Consider the following 17,175-nt stretch of genomic DNA (forward strand, 5'->3'; position numbering starts at 1 on the left):
CTGGATACAGCTCTGGGAGAGGGGTGCGTCTGATCAGAGCACCCATCAAAAGGACAGCAGGATACAGCTCTGGGAGAAGGGTGCGTCTCATCAGAGCACCCATCAAAAGGACAGCTGGATACAGCTCTGGGAGAGGGGTGCGTCTGATCAGGGCACCCATCAAAAGGACAGCAGGATACAGCTCTGGGAAAGGGGTGCGTCTGATCAGAGCACACAGGGGCAAACGAAGATGGAAGGAGAGAAAGTGGAACACATCCTGGCCCACCAAGCCATGAGGACGATACTCCTGCTCAGAGCAGCTAATGCACAGAAAGGATAATAGGGCGGGCCTCCCCATGAGACACGACATCCCTCACTGACCCACAGAGCTACAGGGGACAACACTGGAGGCACAGTGAGGGAACTGTGCCTAATCTGACCTCATTACACCACGCTAAGGGCATGCAACAGAGCAGCAAGGGGAGCAAAGCAATGAAGTCCCTCGGAATACCAAAAATAGACTTTGGGGCCAGGGAATGGCACCCCATCAGACTCAACTGGAAAATACTCCTAAAGGTCAACAAATAGACCTGGAACTATTTATAGACTTTTCTTTTGTTGTTGTTTTGTTCTGTCTTGTTTTTGTGCTTATTATTGTCTCTGCATGTCTATCTAGATAAGATAGGTAGGATAAACAATCTGGAGGAGAAAACAATAAGAGCGACAGTTCTGGAGGGTGGGGGCGGGCATAAGGAGGGGTGAGGAAAGGGGGCTGTCAACCAACCCAGGGACAAGGAAACAACAAGTGATCTAAAATCGATGGTGTGGAAGGTGTAGGATGCCTGGTGGGTCTTGATCTACAAGGCAATGTAGCCCAAAGGAATTACTGAAACCCAAATGAAGGCTGAGCATGATAGTGGGACAAGAGGAAAGCAAGAGGAAATAGAGGAAATAACTAGGAAGCAAAGGACATTTATAGGTCTAAATACAGGCATGTACATGTAAGTATATTTATATATAAGGATAGGGGAATAAATCTATGTACATACATTTATATGTTAAGTATTAAGGTAGCAGGCGGACATTGGGCCTCTACTCAAGTACTCCCTAGAATAAAGAACACTTTGTTTGGACAATGTAAGATATGAAAATAATAATCTATAACTTATCAAGGATTTGTAAGGGAGGGCAGGTGGGGGAGGGAGGGCGAAGAAATGGGGAGCTGATATCAGGGGCTCAGGTGGGAAGAGAATGCTTTGAAAATGATGATGGTGGCCTATGTGCAAATGTGCTTGACACACTGGATGCATGTATGAATTGTGATAAGAGATATAAGAGCAAAATGAGGAGCTGATACCCAGGGCTCCAGTAGAAAGCAAATGTTTTGAAAATGATGAAGGCAACATATGTACAAATGTGCTTGACACACTGGATGAATATATGGATTGTAATAAGAGCTGTACGACCCCCAATAAAATGATTAAAAACATAAAAAGGACAGCTGGAGCCTTCCCACTTGGACTCCTGAAGCCGGCCCACGGCAGGGGAGCTCTGTGAGTGAGGCTGGCCAGTGTGTCCACTTAACATGCCTGAGAGCCTGACCTGGTCCTTGTAAAGTATTATGCTGAGCAAAAGAAGCCAGCTGCCGAAGAGCGAGTACTAGATGATCTTGCTGACACCCACACCGTACATCCTCGAGTATGAGCCGAGGCACCCAATCTCACCACAGAAAAGTGGGGGGCTTCTTCAGCATTAAAAAATGTGCTGAAAAAACTCGGCTTGTACTCAAGTATATACGGTACGTACCTATGTAGAAAACAGAGATAATTAGTGATGACCAGTGGGTGAGGGAGGGAAGCGGAAATGGGGCACGTTTGCTTAATGGTGGTGGAGAAATTGGAAACAGACTGTGATGCTGGTTGCACAACATAAAGAGTATCCCAACGCCCCTGAGTGTGAACGTAGAAATGATTCCAACTCTGGATGGGTTTTCGTGAGTTACTTTCACCACAAGAAGCTTCAAAAGAAGTCTGGCTCCGCTTGGCTAGCGGAACGTAGCACCGTGGTGAGAATAGCTCATGCTACAGCAGACACCATGTGGTCAACAGCCCCACAGAAACCTGGACGTGGGCTGACAGGATGGCTCGGACACCAATCTGTGCTCCTCTAACTCGGAAGTCCACACATGCTACAAGGCAGGACTCATTTATTCTTCTGGTTAGGAAAAACGGAAGGAAATGAAACACATTTTCCTGTTTCAATTAATGCAAGCCTTGTTATGTGACAAGCTTAACATCTTCCTAATTAAAAAACCCACCCTGCTAACATAATGCATGTTGACAGAACATGTTAATAAAATGATCGGCTCTCTTCTCAGGGGTCCGGTGATGCTCTGAAAAACTGCTGGGTAAGATGCCTGCTTTTAGACTTCCATAGCCAGTGATCGCTACAAGTACAAAGGGAAACTACCCAATGGACAGAAGTAAGAAAATGGTAAAGTGATTATGAGTTGTTCCCAGCAATAAAGGTGTCTGATAATACCGGACAAGTGGAAAGATGTGCCAGGTTTCTGGACGGAAGAATGAAAAAGTGAGTCGGACGATGCTGGGATTGTTCGTTGTTGCCCTGCCATGGCAGCTCTAACCCATGTAATGTGCAACTAACGCCAAGCAAGCAGGATGCAAAATAGTATGTACTTAATCAGTAAGTGGCAACCGTACAAGTGAAATGCCAGCAGAGAGAGAGACTGCCAGGGAATTTGAGAAAAACCCATGTTCACTTCCTCCCTGATTTCAGAAAAAGCTTTTATTCTTGAAAGAGAAAAATCTCAACTGGCTCAGTATTCAATTTCCTTACTAAGTCATGAAAATCCCTGTACCCCCAGTGACTGTGTCTTGCTGGGCAAAGTAAGCTCAGGGGCCTTTAACTAAGGTGAGAGCAGGCCCCACCCAGGCCTGTTTCTACAGGTGCTCTGCCAGCAGGTGAGGCTGATGTGCTGCCTCACCGGGGCCGGGAATGCCCTCGCCTGGGCTCACCCCCCTCAGAAGTCAACAATGAGCACATCTCAGAGGGCAGGGCAGAGACAGCCTGAAGGGAGGCTTCCTCATCATGCCACACTGCACACGAGGTTTCCCTAGGGGCACTCATGCCTGTGCACTAGGCAGGCTCCCATGCTCCCACTTGGCTCCTTCTTACTTACGGTTGATGAAGAGTAAGAAGATACATTTCTTCACCGAGTAGTTTGCATTGGAAATATAGCCATTCATTTTGAAGGCTAGGGTCTTGTCCTCACACCCAACTTCTATTAATTCCCTGATGAGAAAAGACAACTTTTGAAAATACTGGGTAATTTAAATATTATATAAGCATCAGAGCTGGAAAATGAGGGCTCCTCCCTATAAACTAACTGTCAAATGAGAATCCCAGATACTTTCTTCATTGTGTTCTCCTGGGTTTGCCTATCCACTCACCCATCCACTCACTCACTCATTCACTCGTCCGTCCGTCCATCCATCCATCCATCCATCCATCCATCCATCCATCCATCCATCCATCCATGCCCCACCTACCCAGTCAGTGTGTTCAAGCACTGATGCTATTAGTCAAGCACCTCATTAACTCCATATAGTGGTCCCGCACTAAATCCAAGCTGTAAGGATTTGAGCTTTATTAAATAATAAATTTTATTGAGACTTGGATTATCTTAGTAACCTAAACCAAAGATAAAGTCTCAAGAACTCATCTCTCCTCAATTCTCTACGGTACTGGGTAGCAGCATGACGGGCTCGGCTGTGAGATTCCCAGTGTGTGTTTACTGGGAAGGGGAAGCAAACAGGTGAAAAGGAAGCCCTCCGCCCAACCATATGCATCCCTGCTTCAGAGCCTCCTTGAGTGCTGGTCCCTCTGCCTGGAAAGCTCTCCCTGCAAGCCACCTTCGGCTCTCCGTATCCGTCATATCACAAAGATTATACTCTCAAATAGGCTTCTCTGACTATCCCCTTCTGTGACCCCTGCGAGATTCTCCCGTTTTGTCCTATATTTTTCCACTGAAGCATCAGATACAATCTATGAATGCATGGCATAATTGATGGATCTTTCTAACTAGATGATGAGCTATTTGAGGGCAGAAATAATTTCTTCTTGTTCACAACCATATTTCCATTATACAGCAACCCTCCCCCCACCAAAGAAAAACAAGAAACAAATTAATTCCTGACAAGTCATGGCTGACTCACAGCAATCCCGGAGGAAAGAGTTGCCCTTAAGGTTTCCAATGCTGGGCATCTTGACTGAAGCAGACAGCCACATCTTTCTCCCTTACACTAGTGGGCTCACTTTGAACCAACAGCACTCTGACCACGGTGCCATGAGGACTCTGACCATACAGCACCCTGCTTAGCGAAGAGCACAGCCTCATTGTTTGCAGACTGGATGGTGGGACCTTTCCATGCACTGCTGTGTGCTATGGATCTAAGTGAAGGGCACAGCTTACAGTACCCCCTCCCCAAACACACACACATACACGGAGTCACCAGGCCTTTCTTCCCACAGCAGCTTAAGAGGTTGGCATTCGGAAAGCACGTTCTAGGGCATGCTGTTCCAAGGAATTTCTCATGTCTGAGGATTTCATCACGTCACTCTACTGCTTACTGAATTTAGTGGAAAAGGCCCTCAAGTCATGTTGCAGGGCCAAGCCCTTCTTTTGCTTTGGGGGCACAGTGAGAAAACAAAAGTAATCAATTAACACTTAGAGAAAGAAGTATAATTACAAGCAAACTGGCTGTTCCCTAATTAGATATGCTTTTGCTTAAGAATTAATACTATGTCCTTCAAAGCATTAGTTGGATTCTCAGACTTTGGCTCTGAGGTTAAAGAGTTTTGGGAAATGGCAGTGCTATAGGAGGACAAAATTCTCGCAGACTAGAAATATTTTGAGGACAACACACACTAACGTACGGCCCCCAGTGCTTCTAAGAGATAACATGCACCTGGATCACAGGTCTCAATCAGGAGGTGTTGATTGTATAGGCTAAAGACCCCATTAACAAGCATGACACATGACAATAAGCCTGCCTACAGGATTAAAGCAAACTCTTGAGACAGGTACTATCTTGACAGATTCCAATAATACAATGAAGTGGGAAATTGAGAAATGGAATGCAAAGAATTTTTTATAAACGTACCGACTAACGGCATTTCCAAAGATGGAGCGAATGTTGTCCACGGTTGTGGCGTTGGACAGTGTTCTGACGTCAGCCACTGTCTCACCTTGCTGATGAACAGAGAGAGAAGATACTATAGTTTCTAATCGCATAGTTGTGACCAGCATATTATAACCTTATCTCCACTGACAAACTATAACAATGCCCTCACTTTTAACATATTTTGCTGTGAATTGAGTGATGAATTACAGATCAATTTTCCATTCAACAATACGCACACATTTTGTTTCATTTCATTGGTTGCAGTCCCACAATGTAACATCACTCTTCCCACATCCTCCCACTATTACCCTTTCTAGTCCTTCTCCTTTCCTACCCCTCCTGCCTTCTGAACTGTGGCCTGGAGTCCATGCTGCTCTTTACATCTCAAATGGTTGATTCTAAGAAGCGTCTACCTCACCAGGAGCCCTGGTGGTGTTATGGGCTACTCATTGTGCTGCTAACCCTGAGGTTAGCAGTTTAAAAAAGATTTCGTCTCAGGAATCCCTGGGGGTAGTTCTGCTCTGCCTACAGGCTGCCAAGAGTTGGAATCCACCAGGCTGTGCATTTGGTTTTGGTCCCGCACTAGGGTTATTGTTCCTTTTATAGACCTCCTATTGTTTGGCTGAAAATGGACCAGTGGAGCTGATGCCAGGGGCTTGGGTGGAGAGTGGATGTTTTGAGAATGATGAGGGCAATGAATGTACATATGTGCTTTACACAATTGATGTATGGATTGTGATAAGAGTTGTAGGAGCTCCTAATAAAACGACTAAAAATTAAAAAAAAAAAAAAAAGGATGGGTGACTAAGGGCCATAATCTCGGGGTCCTGGCAGGCTCCATCTGACTAGTTAAGTCTGGCCTCTTTTAAGATTTTGAGTTTTTCCCATTTTTCTCCCACTTTATCCAAGACCTTCCAACCCTTTCAGAGCAGTCAGTTGTGGTCATGAGGTGCCATCTCGTTGCATACGTCTCATATGCAGGTGGAGGTTCCTGTAGTTCATCAATCCACTGTACTCACTGTTTCCAAGCGTCTTCAATTTTCTTTTTTTTTTTAAACATTTTATTAGGGGCTCATACAACTGTTATCACAATCCATACACACATCAATTGTGTAAAGCGCATTTGTACATCATTCTCAAAACATTTTCTCTCCACTTAAACCCCCGACATTAGGTCCTCATTTTTTTTTCCTCCCTCCCCGCTCCCCCCTCCCTCATGAGCCCTTGATAGTTTATAAATGGGTATTTTGTCATATCGTCTTTACTCTTCTTTGCTCCAGGTGGATAGAGGTCAATAGTTGCCCCTCAGATGGTCGCTAAGATCTTTTGAGACCCCAATTGCTACTAAGTAGGCTATAAGGCCTTGTGGCAGACTGTGCCAATTGACCTTGGTCTCCCCCAGACCCAGTGAGCCATCCCCTCAAGGTGGCTGGTTATGACTAAGAAGGTTGACCCCTGTATGCTCTGCTACCTTCGTGGATATACTTGCAGCAAAGGTAAAGACATACGTAGAAATAGCCTTTCAAGTGGACATCTATTTGGGGGTACAGCTCATTCTCCTTCTCACACCTGTTCAGCTTGCATCTGCTCACAGACTAGTATTGCATGATTGTGTATCTAGCCGTCCGTGCTGCTGTTGCTTTTAACTCCTGCCCTCCTCCCAGTGTCTTCCCTCACCTTCAACCTTTTCGAAGGCCCCGCATGTTGTATAGTGCCTTTCCCTTCACCCGAGGTAACACTTGCCTACTCTCCTCTCCTCCCCCTCCCGATACTCATGTTTCTTTTTTGAGTGAAAGCATTTTCTTGGCGGACTTATTTCACTCAGAAAAATGTCCTTCAGGCTCATCCCCATTAGGAGGAGTGACGCGGCTTCGTGGTTCTGCTTTCCCACCGTGTCGTATGTCATCAGGTAAGCGTGCCAACATGGCCTTCTTTAACCCACTCTGCGTTCACCATGCATGACCATCGCCTCAAAACCAAGAACTTACTTTTTTAACTGAGAAACTAATGCCTGAATTGTGTATTGAATACCTGGATGAGGGGGGAAAAAAACAACAAAACAGTAAGTCAAGACTGACCCAATGAATAACACACGGCCGCCCCTTTTCAGTTCAATACGTACAAAATAGATACAAAGAAAAGTGTCTCTCCATGGGAGGGGAAGTCAAACAAAAACATCAAAATTTCAAACTATTGTTTCTGGACCTAGCCTCCATCTAGGGCGATACACTTTTAAGGGAGTGTCCCCATCTCTTTATGCATTCTCCCAGGAATTCTACACTCTTTGATTTACACCATATCAAATGCTAGCTTTGGCATCCTCAAGAGACTCAGATGACATTCCTTTCCAACATTCTTTGAGTTTGGGAACAGAAGAAGTCAGAAAGGGCAAGATCAGGGAAGTGGGGTGGATAGGATAAGGTTTTCCAACGCAGTTCTCATAGACTGAGCCCTTTTTTTGGAGGAGGGGAGGCACCCTAATGAGACTAAGACAAGTGTATTACTGAGAGAGCATGTCTGCAGCCATTGACGATTGCAGAGACATGTCTAAATACATTCTGTTTGGTATAAACAGCAAACCTTTTAGACAGCCTCATCATATTTCACACAAAGGAAAAGGACTAGTAGAGACATCATGGAGATAATGATGCTAAATGTGACTTAATCACACACAAAAAATTGGGTTCTCTTGCTTTTATGGATTGCCAATTAAATTACTTACCCATCTGGCTTGTCTCATACACGAGGTTCTCAAGAACCTCAATTAACCCACCCCTCTTCTACTCTCTCTGAGAGGCCTCAGTAGACTCCCTACCCCCAACAACTCCTCCACCCAGAAGTCCTGTTCTGGCCATCTCCAAGGCTTTTCTTGGCTGATCACTATTTATAATTCCTCCTATGGGGACCCCATGAACTCCAGGATGATGTGTAGCCAAATACATTTATTCACTAAATAATATTTTCTGTTATTACACCTAGAAGCTGAGCACTCGACCAGAACTCCTTACTTTCAGGAGACAATGAATATTCCCCACTGACTTATACAATCCAGTGCAAAGTAAAGAAACTTGCCGGCTCAACCTGGGCCATGTTATTATAGGCAAATGCTTGATTCACATTAGCTCTCTTGGAAATAAGGAAAAGCAGGCAGCACATCCTATTATAATTCAAGGGCCACCACAGTGGGGCCACTGTCCTAGTAGATTATGTTTTTCATGAATGTAATGTTTCACCTATCCTGAATCTCTTCCCTGTTGATCAGTGACTCTTCCCTGGGAAAATGACCTTGCTCCCATTCCGACTGATGCCCTTTAGTAAAACTAATGATCAATAAGTTTCTTCCCACAGAAGTGGGCCCAAAATTATGGGGCCCTGGCTATGCTAACCGGATGCAGGAAACAGATCCTCGAACAGAGGGAGAGAGAGTATGTGTGTGTTGGGGGTAGTACACAAACAAAAAACAGAATAATAACTGGAGCAGGGTCAGTACATTAAATCCCTGTCACCACTCTGGTTCCTATATTTTCCAAGAAGCTGTTCACACCTTCACACCTCTTTCCACTTAAGGGAATGACTCTTAACTTTCCAATAAATTCCTTTTAGATTCAAGTGAGTTAGAGTCCGTTTGTTTGACTTGCCCAGAGAACTCTCCCTGATAAAAAAGACCAATGACTCTTCCCTTGGAGAAGAAAGTCCAGAATTATTATCTAATCTTGACCATAAATAATCAATAGCTTTCCTACTGTCATTCCCACCTAACTCAGAAAATACCTCAATTCACCAAGCACTGGAACACGTTCCTTTGGTGAGAGGTTTCAGAGACCCACTCCCAGAGTTCAGACTGTACCTGCCAACAACTTCCAAAATTTTTCCATACTCTTCACTTGGATTTTTTAAAGCTTTTCTCCTCGTGGCGATATTATAAAAAAGGTCCTCCACCTAAACATAAGATCATATATAAATATATATTTTGTAAATTCACAGAAGTGTATGGGAGTAAAGACCTGAACTGTCCCACCTACAGCTGGATCTGAAGGCACTCAAAGAATCCAATTATATTTAGTCAGAGAATACAATGTGGTTGGTTTCTTTTGCCCCTAGTAGTATTTATTTTTAAAATTTATCAGTTTTCTGATCAACAATTTGTACACATTTTTAAAGATTTCATTCATTGCAATCCTTTCCACATAACATCACGGATCCCACATTTCTCCTCCCTTTTCTTTCCCACAGCTTCGGAACTTTGTCCTTGGCCACATGCTGCCCTTTAAGCTTCACCGGGTGTTATCCTAAGAAGGGCACACTTCCTTCATGTTTCTGTGCCCCTTACAGACCCATCTGTTGTTTGACTGAAGTGTAAGCCACAGGGGTGAGTTCTATTTCAGTTCTAAGCACTCATAGGGGAGGGAACAACAGGTGTGGCAGCTTTAACAAAGGAACTAAAGAATATTGTGCTTGCTTACAACAACCATTCAATGCATTCCCTAAATCATTTCAGCGGGCTCTCTCGGTATCAGACCCTTACAAATGATGAGGGCGGAGACAGACTGCCATGCCTCAAACGCTAAAAAGCAGTTCTTTGGCTTCTAAGGTGACATCTTGGAGCTTCTATTACCCTCTTAAGACTCATTTTAAGAATTAGTAGCCTAAAAGCTCAGAGATGATTGTACTTTTCATTTCAATATCTACACATGCTCATTTTTCAAGACTAACTCTCATGTCCCATTCTTACCATGATCTGGGTCCCCTGATTGCCCGCACATGGCTTAGGAGGCGCTTTCAGCTTTCCATCTGAGTAACTTGCTCTAACCAAAAATTAGGAGAAATGGTTCATACAAAATAGAAACATCAATAGGTGCATATGCAAATGGCAAGACAGAAATACCAACAACATATTCAAATACAGACATGTTCTGTTCTGTCGTGATTACTTACCATTTTGACCTTTATTTGTCAAGTAATGCCCTGATTTTATACAAAGAAACAAAGCAAAAACTTTGTTTATTACTGTTAACAAATAATACTTTTTGATTCCTGAGTTCTGAGCCACCAAATAATGGTCTTGCCATTGTTTAAGATAACATTTAAAAAAATTGTTTGTTTGTTTTCAGTATTTTTGCAGCTATGTACTGAGGGGCTACCATGACTCAGGCTGTGGAGACGCTGGTGATAAAGACAGACCTTGGTAAGCTCTTGCCCTAGTGAGGAGACCGACTGTCTGCCACAGTCTAGTAAAGCAACGTGCTAAGTCATCAAGAACAGGTAATCCGCAGGTGGGGTGGGTGAAAGCTGGATTCTTCGGGTCTTTAAGGAAGAATCGTTTCAGCTGGGGAAAGCAGGAAAGCGCACCCAAGCAGAGAGCCTCTAGAATACATGGTGCCCTGATGTAGGAAGAGAGCGGCTGGAAAGTGGGCCTGAGAGCACCTTGGGAGGCACTGCACACCATGAGGCTGACTCTGGCTTTCATCCTGCTGAGGGGGAAAGGAGCTACCCAAGGTCCCAAGTGAGGGTACAATTTGCCCCAGGTAAAGAAATTGACCTTGTATCCCAGGCTATGGAGGAAGATGTTAATGCCTCCCAAGCTGTGAAAGAATAAAGTCTGTTGTTTTATACCACCCAATGTGTGGTCATTTGTTACAGCAGCCACAATAAGCTGATACAAGGCGTATGAAGAGATCCATGTGATTATATTGACACAAGAATCTACACAGGTGATAAAATGACAGAGAATTATCGACATATATTATACCACTATCGATTTTCTTCTTATGACATTATAGCATAATTATGTAAAATATTATTTCCCTTTGGAGGAAACTGGGTAATGAGTACACAGGTCCTCTCTTTTGCAAGTTCTTGTGAATCTATATTTACTTCAATGTAAAAACTTAAAATTAAGTGTATACCATATATACGTGTGTAAGCCAAGTTTTTTTAGCACAGTCTTTATGCAGTTTTTGTGGTAGCCTCAGCTGATATTCGGGTCGGCTTATACTTGAGTATGTATGGTAGATTAAAAAAAAAAAGTTAACTCAACTGTCTCCTCCCTAGGCTGTGAGATGAGATTCTTATACACCAGCCATTATAATTCACAGAGTCAAATCCCTGCCCTCACTAGTACTGCATACTTGGAAATGCTCCACCTCCTATACATTCGCACTTCTGCTCAAGAAGCCCTGGAAACAGGTAGGACTGTCCTTTGTTGAAGTAGCTTTGTCTTTAATTTTATGAACACCTTGTATGATTAGAAAATACATTTTCCATTTTGGGCATAACTTTAAATGTTCCTGGATAAGGTTTATATAAATAAAGTAGCAATTTGATACCTTGTTTTTGTTCTAAGGCCCAGCTGATCAGCCAGCAGTCCCCTTTAGAAGGCAGACCAGCACAGGCATGCTCACGGGGCAGGGATCTAGGGGCTCAGGAGCCACGGAGGCACCATCTGTCCCCGGCACCACAGCCCCAAGGCCTGTAATTGTTAGAAAGCAGCACCTTGGTGAAGGGCAAACAGGCAAAAAATACCAACAGCCGCTCCTGTTTACTTACAACCCTCCAGTGTAGCAGACAACTGGTGAGGCACTTACCATATGCGCAAAGTTACCTCTTAAAACCTGAGTTAGTTAATTGTGCCAGCCTGGCCGATAATCACATGTGGGGCTAATTGAAAGGCGGAGGGATAAATGGGTGGTGAGCCTCGCCTTTCTAGTTCTCAGGTCTCTTGCTTTGTGATGGTCGCACCAGGGTGCAGCTGCCTTAGCAACTCCCTGCTTCAGCTTGCAAGATTGACTTGCTACAAGACATCCCCAAGGAGAAGCCGCATGGACCTATCCTGATGCAGCCCTGGGTGCTGGAGCAGCCATGTGGAGACCCCTGCTAGTGCTGAGATGCTTATTCGTTTACTGACTCAGCTTTCCTCTTGCAGTTGACATCATTGCCTCTGTTTTGTGAGGTGGAGGACTTTGCGGACTGGTGTTGGGTTAATGGGTTAATGTTGGACTTGTGGGCTTGGGCAGCATTGGGTTGGGATGTTTTCGTGATGCACACTTTCTTTACATAAAACTCTTATATATGAGTTGCTGTGGATTTGTTTCTCTAAAGTACCTAGACTAATACAAAACCCCATGAAGCAAGACTATCACCTAATCCTCATCCTTGTGGATGGTCTACTGATCCTCATGGAGGGAGAAAATTTATCCACAATCTCAGCCCCTAAAGATCAAATTGATGTTTTGACAAGGTTACCATGAGATCCAGTCCAGAAGCACATTTCAGAATGAACTACCTAAGAATGCAAAGGTTGGCACAATACCTGTATGCACACTTTCCATCAGCTGTTTTGGTTGTAATAGTAACGTGAGCCACATGGCTGATGCTGGCCAGAGCCTAAAGTGGGGAGGAGGACAAAGAACTCATTGGCTTAAAAGAACTCATTGGTAGGCCAGCCACCGCCACCTTATCCCAACAATAAAGTTATCTGCATCATCTTTAACGTTGCGTTAACACGGGGCAACAATGAGCACTTTGCTTGCTCCATTTATGACATGTGCTTCTCTCTTTTTGGGTCTTCCTTTATCATAAAGGCCAGTTTGAGCAAGTCCCACAACCGTCTCAAGGCTAAACATGTGTCCCCAGTCTGGTCCAAGAGAAAGAATGAATGAGTGTGTGCAGCTCAAATGTAGGCTGTTGCTTTACACAACACATGGTGCACAGTTTAAGTGATGTAGGTATACGTGTGACCCAAGTCATGGTATTTTGGATCACTTCATATGCATGTGAATGCTGGACAACAAATAAAGGCAATCACAGAAGACTTGATGCGTTTGAGTTAAGGTGCTGGTAAACAATACTGAAAGTACTGTGGATGCCAGAGCAAAAAAAAAAAAGCTTTTTGTTAGGAAAAAGAACAATGCCGTCAAGGAGAGTATTTTACACATGCATCGATCCTCCCTTACCTCACCCCGAAAGCCATAAGTAGCAATAGAGGCTAAATCGTCAAAGGACTGCAGTTTACTTGTGGTGAACCTCTCACACACAATGTCCAAATCTTCTTTCTAGAAGGTTGGGGAAAAAAAGCAAAACCCAGTACTAATAAAAGTTACATTACTCATTCTTCCATATCTTGGTCAATTTCCCTTGTCTTGATTTAACTCAAGAAGAAATTCCTGTTGGATGCAGGGGGAAGCAGCAGCTTCCTCAGGTGGTATCCAGAGTCGATCAGATGCCATTTGGTGGTCTTATACGATGATTTGTAGGTGGTTGTGCATGTCCATCAAGAGAAACCCACTGTTCAGGCTCCTTCCTTTCTCACTGGGCTGCTCCTTTTCAGCTGAAAGCCAGTATTTCCTGCCCCATCTCCCCCACCTCCAACACTGGAGTAACTCACGATTCCATCCTGGGACCTCTTCTCTAGTTACACTGCCTCCTTGAAAGATCTTAAGCAATCTCAGGGCTTTTCCAACCAAACCCACTGCCATCGAGTCCGTTCTGAATCAGTGATCCTACAGGACAGAGTAGAACTGCCTCTGGGTTTCTGAGACTGCAACACTTCACGAGAGGAGAAAGCCTCATCTTTCTTATGCAGAGCAGCTGGTCATTTCTTTGGGTTGATTTTTATTTAATCCCCCAACAGTTGTATTAGCAGTTAATCTACCTATCATACAATTCAATAGTTCAATCATCCAATCATATCAAGGAGAATTATACAATCAATACCACAATCCATTTTAGAACACCCCCCCCATCCCAATGGTTAAATTGCCTTTAAAATGAGTTGTGCAATCACAATCAGTCCTAGTGCTCCCTCCCCGCTCCCATCTTCATTGTATACTCCCAAAATCTCCTTTCCCTCCCCATCATTCACCCCGCACTGCTACATCCCCTATCAACCCTTGTATCAGTATCACTATGCATCCACTCCTCCTGTGCCTCACAAACTGTGAAGCCCAACAGAAACAATAAAAATAAAGTAGTAATAATATAAAGATAAAAATACAAATAATGAGTAAGAAAGAAAAGACCTGGATCGATATTTAAAAAGCCAGGGAAGAAATGTTTGTCATGGAACAAGTAAGAGATACTTGCACCTAGAACACATTCAGGCTAGGTCTATGGGAGGTCAACTGGCCGAGTACCAAGTTTGATCTGGAAGCTGATAGTTTCTAACGCAGATACCACTCTGCCACCAGGGCTCCTCTCATGGTGGAACCTGTTTACCACCATCAACATGCAGACAACCGCCACATTTTTACCTCAGACTCAGACCGCTATCCAACACACCAGACTTACACATTCATCCAGCTGGAAGGCAACATAAATTTAACAGGACTCAAATGTACTCAGACATTTAATAGGACCCTTACTCACCCCTGCCTTCTGCACCTCAGCTAATGACAACTCTTTCTTCTTTTTGCTCTGACCCAACCAGAAAGCATTCTTGCCTTCCTGTTCTCTCTTTCATGGACTGAATTGTCTGCCATCAAAAATATGAGCTGGAGTCCTGATGGTACACCTGGGGATGCCATCCTGCTTGGAAGGAGGGCTGTTATGAAAATGAGGCCATACCAGTTTAGGATGTGACCTAAACCTAATTACTTTTGAGTTACAGAGAACGGATTAGACAGAGACAAGCCGGCACTATAGAAGCACATGTGAGAACCACCAAGAACCAGGAATGCGGGGGATGTAGAAGCTAAGACAGGAACTTCCCTCAGAGACCTGCAAGTGCATCTTCCCCGAGAACTTTTGAACTGGCCTCCTAAGCAGTGAGAAAATGCATTTCTTTTCTCTGTAGGTCCCTCCCTTGTGGTATTTCTGTTAGAGCAGCATTAGGAAATGAAGGTGCCCTTATATGCAACATCAGCACATTCTTTGAGCTCTGTCTTGACAGTCAACCCCAAGTCTCCTAATTCTTGCATCTCTACTCCAGCTAAAGGCTTCAAGGACCATAAGCCCCTCTCCTGGATTGTGCAGAAGCCTCCTCACTGCTTCTGCCCTCCCCATCTGCTTAATTTCTACATAGCAGACAACGTGGTTCCTGTACAATCCATCACACCATGTCACGTCTTTGTTCAACACCCTCCAGTTAGAGTAAACAGGAAAGGTTTTCTAATGGCTCACAAGGTCCTTACCCCTAGGCATTCATCTCCTGTTACTCTTCCCCTTCCTCCACCTGCTTCAGGCACATTTTTTCAATAGCCCAAGGGCCCATTCTTTGCCTTCATCAGGCCTGTCTTCAAATGTCACATCCATTGGTAGCCTTTCCTGAACCATCCCATCCAAAGTGTGGCCCTTTCCACTCCCTATTCCCCTCTCTGCTTGTTTAGCACTTAATACCATCTGATATGCTATTTAGTGTAATATCCAAACGGGTGGCAGTTCAAAACCACCCAGTGGTGTCATAGGAGAAAGACCTGGCAGTGATCTGCTTCCATCAAAATAACAGCCTAGCAAAACCTATGAGGCTGTTCTACTCTGTCACCAAGGGTCACTGTGAATTGAAGATCTTCAAATTCAACTCTATGGTCCCTAACAACACCAACTTATAGGTTTGTCTCCCACCTCCAGAATGCAAGCATGAAATGAAGAAAGATTTGTACTTACCCTGATCCCAGTGCCGTTGTCTTGGATCTGAATCAACTTCAGGCCTCCCTCTTTAACAATCACTTGGATACTTGTGGACTTTGCATCTAAGCTGGCAAACGGAACAGAAAATAATCAATCTGCAAATACTCCAATGCACCAAATTACATATGAACCCAAAGATACTGAGCCAAGAGATAATAATAAAGAGTGTCTAGAAAAAAATGTGCTTTTTCTTCATTTTACAGGCTCAGCCAGGCCCTGTATGAGTTTAGGTCAGACAGGGAGGTAGAGGGGAGCAAACGTCATTTCTAACAGCAGCAGCATGATTTCTCTTCCTTTCAGCGAGCAGTTAGAAGTAGCATCCTTTTAATATATGTATCTTTCTCAGACCTTTTCCTCAATTAATGTCCCTATCTGTTGCTTCAATTTTATTTAACCTCATTCCTAATAAGATGTCATAGGACTGTAATTTAAATGCATGTCGCTATTTTCTTAAGAAAATACATTGAGGTCTTTGAAAAGTACATGGAACAATTTCATCATCTTTTCATCCTATTATTTATTTATATTAGAAAGTCCTGTACATTGGCCAAAAAAAGAACAGTGGCCATGCAGAAAGTTCTTTAAAAACAATCCATCTTTTCTGCTATGAACTTTTCAAAGCCCCTTCAGATACTTGCTTAGAGAATGTATTTTAAATTATGTTTTTATGACGTCTTATGAGGGACAAGGCAAAATGAAATTAGAGTAATAGACTGGGAAATTACTTGAGAAGAAGGTAAGAAAAAAGGCATGCGTTAAAAAGACCCTGCTTCTAACTTCATTTGCTCACCTAACAGATGAGAAGCAGTGCTAACGTCCTGTTGGAAATGAGTGGGAACCTCGATGGCATAGTGGATTCTGAGTTTAAACCCACCAGCTGCTCAGTGTGAGCAAGACGAGGCTTTCTGCTCCTGTAAAGATTTATATGCCCCGAAACCTAAAGGGCAGTTTGAGTCTGTCCTGTAGAGTTAATATGAGTCAGAATCAATTTAATGAGTTTGGAGATTTGGGGGTGAGGGGTTTGGTCTTTTCAGAGTAGCGTACAAACATAGAGAACCTGTCAGAGATGTGAATCCAGCCTGGGACCACACAAAAGAAGCTGTATACTCCCCACACAGAAAATGTTTTATTCAGAGATAGCATAGTAAGTTAAACATTAAAGACTGCTCTCTGGAGTCCCTTACTGACTCACTGCCATCGATTGGCTGTTAACTCATGGCGGCCCTGTACTCTTTTTTTTTTTCTTTTTCTTCTTATTTTCTCTTTTAATTCATTTCCCCTTGTATATATTTGTGGCTACTAACTAAAAACACTAGTACAGGTTTAAATAGCCTTCACAATCGTCATCAAACCTGTTCTATTTTTTTTT

General features: G+C 43.6%; 1 protein-coding gene across 3 annotated transcripts in view; it reads right to left on the reverse strand.

The window, feature by feature from the left end:
* The window catches only part of MLH1 (mutL homolog 1), a 61,958-nt gene that overhangs the window by 41,185 nt on the left and 3,598 nt on the right, over positions 1 to 17,175 (reverse strand). For 2 of the 3 annotated variants that reach the window (XM_004704069.4, XM_045297610.1), the window contains exons 2-9: positions 15,783 to 15,873; positions 13,136 to 13,234; positions 12,493 to 12,566; positions 9,916 to 9,988; positions 9,031 to 9,122; positions 7,172 to 7,214; positions 5,163 to 5,251; positions 3,179 to 3,291 (exon numbers count right to left, since the gene is read on the reverse strand). In XM_004704069.4, the coding sequence (XP_004704126.1) occupies positions 3,179 to 3,291; positions 5,163 to 5,251; positions 7,172 to 7,214; positions 9,031 to 9,122; positions 9,916 to 9,988; positions 12,493 to 12,566; positions 13,136 to 13,234; positions 15,783 to 15,873 (674 nt within the window). Of the gene's footprint in view, positions 1 to 3,178; positions 3,292 to 5,162; positions 5,252 to 7,171; positions 7,215 to 9,030; positions 9,123 to 9,915; positions 9,989 to 11,509; positions 11,600 to 12,492; positions 12,567 to 13,135; positions 13,235 to 15,782; positions 15,874 to 17,175 lie in introns of those variants that run through there. The other variant, XM_045297611.1, reaches the window with a different exon arrangement.

The sequence above is a fragment of the Echinops telfairi genome, unplaced genomic scaffold (assembly GCF_000313985.2).
Source record: "Echinops telfairi isolate 266 unplaced genomic scaffold, ASM31398v2 ScPeMD7_7420;HRSCAF=8458, whole genome shotgun sequence".
Lineage (NCBI taxonomy): Eukaryota > Metazoa > Chordata > Mammalia > Afrosoricida > Tenrecidae > Echinops > Echinops telfairi.